This window comes from Centruroides sculpturatus, unplaced genomic scaffold (genome assembly GCF_000671375.1).
Source record: "Centruroides sculpturatus isolate CEXI.00-Female unplaced genomic scaffold, Cexi_2.0 scaffold1299, whole genome shotgun sequence".
NCBI classification, from domain to species: Eukaryota; Metazoa; Arthropoda; class Arachnida; order Scorpiones; family Buthidae; genus Centruroides; species Centruroides sculpturatus.
In genome coordinates, this window is record NW_019385522.1 from 58,468 (window position 1) to 67,660 (window position 9,193).

At 27.8% G+C, this 9,193-nt stretch overlaps 1 protein-coding gene across 1 annotated transcript in view; it reads right to left on the reverse strand.

Annotated features, from left to right (window-relative positions):
- The window catches only part of LOC111639781 (protein numb-like), a gene marked incomplete at its 3' end in the record, with an annotated part of 42,507 nt that extends 34,060 nt beyond the window's left edge, over nucleotides 1-8,447 (reverse strand). The window contains exons 1-2 of the mRNA XM_023385723.1: nucleotides 8,215-8,447; nucleotides 5,913-6,049 (exon numbers count right to left, since the gene is read on the reverse strand). Of these exons, the coding sequence (XP_023241491.1) occupies nucleotides 5,913-6,049; nucleotides 8,215-8,266 (189 nt within the window). The remainder of the gene's footprint in view (nucleotides 1-5,912; nucleotides 6,050-8,214) is intronic.
- Nucleotides 8,448-9,193: the final 746 nt, after the last annotated feature.

Genomic DNA, 9,193 nt, shown 5'->3' on the forward strand with positions numbered 1-9,193 from the left:
AATGGAACATGAATTTGTGCCAAGTGCAAAAGTAATAACAACAAAAAGTACTCTTTCAAAGGAGAATATCAAGATTATATGATCTTTGTACAAGTACTTTCCAGCTTAGGATAGATCAATTTTGATAGAAATTTTTATTAATACATCTAATTAATCTATCTGTTTTACTACTGTTGAAAATAAAGTTGTGTTAAAGTGCATTCAGTGCTGTAGTTAAGTCAAAATGAAATTAATGACATAGTTCAATAGTATTTCAAACACCATCATTAACAGACCAGATACAGTTAATGTTAGTGATAATATGTTATATGGAAACAAATTTATTTCCACATAATGTATTTGGAAATAAATTAGCTTTTCAGTGTTTCTAATACAGTCAAATGAGTGCTACATTACCAGTATTGTTAATAATTAAATACTTAGTAATTTGGCACTAGAAGTAGACGTTAGGCATCATATGTTATTAAATTTAATAATTATAATTAAATTAATATTTATTTAATAATTTAGAAAATTCTGGAAGAAAAGAATCAGACCAGAGCAGGACTTAAACCAGCAACAGCTGCATACCATGTAGATGTGTTGCTAGTTATGCTATCTGGACTTCCATCCAATCCCTCACTTCCAGGCATATTTAATTATCAAACTTTGAGATGTTTATATATGTGTGTGTGTGTATATATATATACATACATACAAATACATATATATCATATATTATATATATTTACCATGCCGCAGTAAAGCAATAGCTGACTGAGTGCCAAAATGGGTGACCATAGACTGTGGGCATAGAGTCATCCCCACCCAGTTGACACTGTGAGTAACTAGTACAGTTATATTCAAATTAAATGTCTGTAAGCAATGGTTTGGATGGAGGTTGGGTAATGTAACTGACAACACATCCACACAGTAAGTAGAAGTTGTGGGTTTGAGTCTCACTCTGGGCCAATTGTTTTCTTCCAGAATTTTCTAAATTATTAAATAAATATTAAATTAATTATAATTATTAAATTTATAAGAAATAACACCTAATGCCAAATTATTAAGTATTTAGGAAATTACTATTATGGAGGAAATGCAGTTAGAAATTTCTGGATCTGGAGTGATGATATGTTGTTGGCATTGAAAATAACATTTGAAAATCGTAACAATGTGGAAGAATTACCAAAAGTGTAAAAGCATATATTGGGAAAATAAGACAAGAAACAGTGACTTACTGAAATTAAAGGAATATTAGTCAAACATAACAGTATTCTTAGTAAGATTGTCAGTTAACATGTTGACAAATGCTATGTCACTGGGTGAATTGCTTCCTAATATCATTTTCAACTAGACAGTTTACTGTATAGTTATACTCAAATTATACTTATTCTTCATCTAAACTTTTATAACAAAAGCTTATTTTTGCCAAAAATATCTACATGAGTTCTCTCATAGTTGGTATGAAACAAAAAACTTTTTAATAGACTTAATTATAAGATAATTTAATTAATTCAGTTAAAATAAACAAATTTAGATATTATAATAATGTAATGTGTGGCATAGATCAATCAGTTCAAATGCTTTATTATTATTCAGTGCTAAAGAACTGTCAGACAGCCAAAAAAAAGTTACATTGTATATTCTTGAAATAATTTTACATAGTGCAAATGTTATGGACTAACAAGTAAGTGATTAATATAGGTATTATGAATAATGACAAACAAAATTAGGCACTGTAATAAGTTTCATAATTTATCAGATTGACCAACCAGTCACTATGAATACTGCTATCTACTGGTTGGGCAAAGTGATAATATCATCTTGAGGATGATCATCCAACATATGCTAGCCAATCAGCACTAGTTCTGAGTTACATGTGCATATTGCATTTGATATTGAATTTTAAATTTGTGCATCCATTAATTAATCTCGTGAGACATTTAGATTTTACTTTTGCCTCTTAAAATAGTGTTTTCTCTTTTGAAAAGAAAATAACAATCATAAAGCAATCATTAAGTAATAGAAATAACCACTTCAACAACCTATTAAATGAGTTAATAGCAGCAAAAGATCGGAACAGTGAAATTTTTACAAAATTAGCATATTTGTTGATACAAAAAGTGAGAGAGTCAAAAATCGAAGTGACTTTAAACTTACTGGAAAAATATCAGCATTTATATAGATATGATGTTGTATCTATTGGAGAAATATAAAATTTAATTGTGTCTGTAAAAGAAGGTAATTTAAACAAAAACCTACTTACTCGTGCCTCTAACCGGTGTGTAGAAATACAAAAATAAATAATTTTGTAAAAACAAATGTTTTCCGAACACCTTCCGTGTCCTTCTTCAGGTAAAACGGTTGGATTCCTTATTCCCAAACCTCGGGAATAAGGTTCGGGAATAAGGAATCCAACCGTTTTACCTGAAGAAGGACACGGAAGATGTTCAGAAAATGTTTGTTTTTACAAAATTATTTATTATACACCGGTTAGAGGCACAAGTAAGTAGGTTTTTGTTTATTATACACCCCGATGTGCACGAAGAAGTTATATACAAGGTAATTTGATTAAATATTACATTCACACTGAAGAAATATTTCAAATATTGCATGATGTCCATATTGCTATTAGTTATGGCAACAGAAATCATATGGAAAAAGAAATAAGTACAAAATATAAAAATAATACAAGGGAAATGATTGTAATTTACTTAAACTTATGTGAAATCTTCAGAAAACACAGAATGTTCCTAAGAAAGACTTAGTAGTTAAACCAATTTTTAAGTAATGAAATGAACTCAAGATGTCAGCAGGTTGACCTTATAGATATACAGTCGCAAGCCGGTGAGTAATATAAATATATACTCATGTACAGTACCAAGACCACCTAACTAAATTCATTCAACTACAACACTTAAAAACCAAAAGAGCTGAAAATGTAGCCTAAGATCTTTTAGACATTTTTATAATTTTCTGTGAGTATTCTACAAAGACATAATGGCAGAGAATTTGCCAATAATGTCATCAAAGAAATGTGTAATATGTGGCTTAAAAATGGTGCATGGAAAGCGAGACACTCACAAAGTCAGGGTTCAGTAGAAAGATGTAATCAAAACATACAGAATAAGCTTAGTTCTTGATTGCAGACAAACAATACTAAAAAATGTTGGAAGAATTATGTTTTGTACAACTGATGAAAAACTTTAGCATATCATACTAGCATAAACTGCATCCCCCATAAGGTCATGTTTGGAGTAAAGTTAAAAGTTGGACTAAAGAATTTTATACTTGACAAATCATTGACCATTATTAATAAGAAGAAAGATTTAGAGAATCTTTTTAGTTTTAAAAAGAGTCTCTAAACTAATAACGATAAAGGAAGTCAAAGTTACACAAACTGTAGAGGATCAGGCACCATTCAAGATGACAGCGTAAGGATTCATCACTAGATGTAGATTGAGCATGCAGTGATGGAAAAAAATATTTTAGGTATCAGTGTTGGAATTGAAGATAAAAACCTTTACAAACTACATTCCAAGCATGACTTATTGAGCCTAATATATTCCAGAAACCATTTACTGTTTGTAAAGAAAACTTCATTTTTGTTGGAGACATATAGTATCAGGTGCAGAAATTTTGCTTAGTGAATGTGCAAGAATGTCATCATTTCTGAAGGCCAAGGCTATGGTTGATGCTGCTGCAAAATTAGTTGCAAATCTAATAGATGCAAATTACAAAGTAAAAATTATGTAATTCTAAATGTCATCAAAATATTAATTGCTCAAATAAATAAACTAAAAAAGTACTTAATTTTTTATATAATTTATACCAAAAATGACATACCAGAAGTTTTCTTTTTTTTATTGAAGTGTAAATTTTTTAATAATATTTTTTGTTAATATTACTTTAATTAATATAGTTAATAATACTTATTTTAAAAAAAATGCATGTTGTTTTTAAAGTACTTTGAAATAATTCACAAAAAAATAAATAATTCTTAAAAAAAGTGGAGTTTTTTTTTGAAAATCAAACTGTCCAAAGGGAATGTAGCTGTATTCATAATGTCTGATCAATTTAATAAATTAATCAATATTTATCAGGCTGTGCAGCCATTTTAGTCATTATTCATAATGGCTTGGCATTATGAATAATGTCCCATTAATCACTTAGTCCATAACACACATATCCCTTTCAATCAAATAACTAATTTCAACCATAAAAAGTCTGAAATTCAAAGACTGAAGATGAAAATGAATTTTATCATTTAAAGAATACCTCATCCACTAGAAAAAAATCCCTTATACAGGTTTCCCCTGCTATCCAAAAGTAGTGTTCCTGTGAAACCTTTTGTAAGTTGAATGGCATAAAGAAGCAATTACCATTCATTCACATAGAAAAAATGTTTGAGCATTCCCAGATGCAAAAATAACTTACTAAACCATACCAAACAACACAAAATCTACAATAATAACACATAGTAAAAGCAGGATTATTATTACAAATACAGCTTATGTAAATAAGTATAAATAAAAGTATAGTATAGTTAGTGAAACTAAAACAGATATATTCTCTTCAGCAAGTAATCTTTAAGCTATGAAACTGTCCTTGTCTCAAAAACCAATCAAATCAATCAATACATTACTTCTTTTAAATTTCACTTTTCCAATACTTTCATCATCATCCACCATTTTGTGTTTCATCTTACTGAAAAGACTGGATGATTTTTTCTTAAGTATAGATAACTTAACAGAATGCCTTCTTTGTGTACCGATCAATCCACTCAAGCAATAACTTTCCATATTTCCTCTTTACATTTGCTAATGAATATATAAAATAAATTTACATAAAGCACAGACACTCACACATACAATTCAGTTATGGGGACTTAATACTGAATGTAATCTTCAGAAAAGGAGCTTTGAGATGCTTCTCACTACTTGGGATGCACAATGCCTCTAAAATGGCTCACTGTAAAACAAACACTAAATGCAGAAACTATTCTATCCACAGCACCGGGATGAAAATGACGTCACACTACGGAACCTGTGACCGGTGCTCCGTACGTATGTGTTAAAATATCTTGACAAACGTTTTCGAGCGTTCCAATCGCTCTTCTTCAAGTCAACTGAAGGAATTCCCCGGACGGAGTGTATATTATTCTCCGGGATTGAGTGTCGGTTTCGAGGGGGTCTCTTCCGGTGTGTGCGGTCGTGCGGCAGGGGGAGGAAACGGTGGGTTGGCGTCCAATGAACGCTCGAAAACGTTTGTCAAGATATTTTAACACATACGTACGGAGCACCGGTCACAGGTTCCGTAGTGTGACGTAACAAACACTAAATGCTACTTTTGTTTTTCACCTTTTTTGTAAAAGAAAAAACCCTCTTTCGATTTCTTTCAATTAGCAAAACTGATACCAAGATAGGTCTTTAATGAAAATGGAGTAGAGTAAAGTGAAACTTTGCTCTACTCTACTTTCATGAAAGACATGATAATATCACTCACTCCAGTAAATACATGATTCATTCACAGAAGAATAATACAAAATCTAAACAGTGTCATTAAACTCATAAAAATATTCTGTTCACCTATAACATAACTTAATTACTTTTTATGTGACAAGTCTGTTGCAGAAATCAAGAACATCATTTATATTGTTGTCTAGAAGCAATTTCAGTGATTGTGGAATATAAGTACATCAAAATTACTAAAAATTCCTAAAATACAGTAAAACAAAAAATTTGTTAATGTTAGCCAATATAAATGTTAATGATATTTGGAGTTTAATAAAACTGAAATGGCAAATTCTGCATTTGTAGAAATGTAATCAAACTGTAAACATGTAGGCCAACTATATATTAAAGTGTCTTGTTTTATTGGTATTTATTTAAAAAATTTATAAATTTTTACCCTTTACAAAAGATTATTACCTTTACAGAAAAATTGCATGTTCCACCTCTTACTGCTGCTTCGTCAGCCTGCCATTGGTGTGGTTTGCTACATTCTGGAACATGATCCCTTCTTTTTCTAAAACTATCTCTTAGACTTTTACGAAGCCGGTCCATAACTAAAAATAATTCAGATTATTTAAGTAAAAAATTTTTAGCTAATTAAAACAAATAACTTAATTTAATTAAAAAACTTTTTATAAAATGGATTTGATTCTGAAAAGTTATTTTTAATTTCAAACAAATAAAAGTAATAAATTAAAATATTTTGAATACATATAGTTATTTATTTATTATACATTCAATTAGAAATGTCTAATGACAAATGATTTTTTCCTCGTTTAACAAATTTCCTACATCTAAATTTCAGTTATAGTTAATTAATATAATAAGATTTAATTTTAATCAAAACCTATTAACAAACTCAATTTTTAATTTATTAGATCTGTGTAAAGACAAAGGTGTTAATTTACAGGTCACTTATTTTGTTGCAAAAACAAGATTGCAAAACAATACAGATTGTAACTGATGACAAAAATAAAGTACTAAACAAGTATTTTTTGGAGAATTAACACAGACATCAAGATAAAATCTATTTTAGTTGTACACTTAAAAAGTTTTAATTCAATAAATCAGTAATAGATGAAAATTTAAAAAGCTTTAAATTTAAGGTGTTTAAAAATTTGAAATTTTACAAAATGAGTAAATTGAGGAAGCTTTTAAAACTTTTATACATATAAAATTTTTTAAGATGTGGAGATTATTACTATTCCATTATTTATTAATCTTACAGCATTTTAACTTAAGAATATTTTTAAATGAGCAGATGAACAATAGGAGAATGAAATTTTCTATTCAAAATATTATAAATATAAAACAGGACTAACTGGTAATAATGGAAGAAAGCTTAGCCTTCCACTGCACTGCTATACTATGATCAATGCCAGACAATTCCCCATAAATATCTTTAAATGTAATATATCATTTCTGCAGACCTATTTTATGACCATGTTGACAATGAAAGTGCTGTTCATATATTGCAACTGTGAAATTTGTCATTTGTTATCATTATGGTGTCAATGGCTGAGTCAGTAGAATATCTAGAATTCAAAGAGGAGGTTAATTCAAACATTAAAAATATTTGAATAATTAATAAGGACCTTTTATTAACATATGCACAATAGTCGTTTTGTGGATGACCCAATAAACCATATTTGGCATTATAAATGTATTTAAAAGCAATGCTTTGAAATTCAAATAAACAAATTAAAAAAATTTTTTTTGTATCAATGGAGAGGGCTGAGTAGATCTTGTTGTTTCTTGACAATTTCTGCAGCTTGCATTTTTCCAATTTTGAATTCTTTTCTTGCTAATTTTCTCATTCTGCCCTTCTCTCATTTGTGATATTTAATAATTTCCATCATTTCTTTTAATGTCAATGTTTTATTTGGAGCCATATCAACACTTATAGATTATTATTATTATTATTATTTTTTAATACTCTGTCTTTACCACAAATTAAGAACAACTAGGATGCAGACATTAATAATCATCAGCTTCTTATAAAGTATTTTCTATTGTAACAGAATATTTCTAAATAGCCAGTGACAGACAGAGACAATTGCAATTATTGAGTTATAAGCAAGAAGATGAACCTCCATATAAGCTACTGAATTATTCTTAATTGATCTCCAAACAGTTCATTGACATTGAATACTATACAGAAAACAATTTTAAAATTTATATATTACAATTCTTAAAAATCTACATCTACAATATTATCACAGCTTCACAAAATTTTAACAATATAATTGTTTTTATTCTTGTTTTTAATTTTAATTTCATTAATATATTAATTTAAACCTACTTTAAAATTAATGAATTTGCTGACAAAATACTCTTTCCAATATATTTTCGTTTAGATTATTTAATATTTATGAATTTATTAAATTTTTTATAAATATTTTATAAGTCTTTAATATATATATATATAATATGGCATGTCATAAAAATATAAATACATAGATAGTACATACACGTACGTAAACATTTACTAATATTAAAAATGTAACAAATTATATTAATAATATGATTTAAAAAGTATTTAAAATCAAATTTTTAAAAATAAACATTATATTTTTCGAGTAACTAAAAGAAATATTCCAATTAGAGGAATCTAATTCACAATAATTTCTGATAATTTTTAAAAATAAAACTGAACCACTTTACATAACAGCAAAATAATCAGTTTGCTGTCAACAGTAAAATTTATTTATAGTCTTACCAATTTTTTTCTTTCTCTGTCCTTTTGCATCAACGCTTGGCTGATTACCCATCTCCAAACAGTACTAGGCACAAACATATCCTTTACGAGATAATTATTATATTGTAACAATCACGCTTTTCCAAACGAAATTTATCAATTTTATCAACTGCTTTCATTCCAAAGCCGATGAAAATTTTTTGTCGATGATATAAAAAAAAAAACTTAGACAGTTTGGTCAGATGATGTATCGCGTAACAGGACAGGTTTCAAATGTAGACAGGTTTCAAGGACGAGTTTGTATCATTTGTGCTGTACATCAAGACTCTACACTAAATAGTTTTGCTATTACTGTTTATAAAAATGTGGCTCTAAGTAAGACAGCCTAAAATTCGTTCCAATAGCATCAGATTGTATTAATCTTTACAATATCGTGACTACAAAGTTTGTGTGGTATGATTGCATACAGTTTTATAATTATTATAATTTAAATTTTAAAATTATATTGTCATTGTAGACAACGTAATTTATTTTTATATACTATATATTATTTCGTGTAACCTTCTCTCGAAACAGTTTACATTTTATAAATGGAAACATTAATTCTACAATTTAATTTTTTATTCATTTCTATATATATTTATTTATTCGTTTTTATTTTTAAGAAATAAGTTAAAGAAAAACCATTATAATAATTAAATCAAATATAATTTTTAATCCATTTCAAAATATATTTTCTACAAATTCAAAAATTATAATCTGCTTTTACTCATAGAGAAGTTTTAAATTTTCAATTTTGTGTTTAAATATCACAGATAATGCAAAAAAATTATTTAATAAAAATTAAATATTTGAAAATAATTTTAATTAAATATAAATTACACAATTTAACTATTTCTGACGTAAATCTGATCGAGAAACGAATATTAATATGCATAAATTTTTAAAATATTGTATAAATTTATAAGACGAAATTCTTGTTTTCGATTTTGGAAATTGT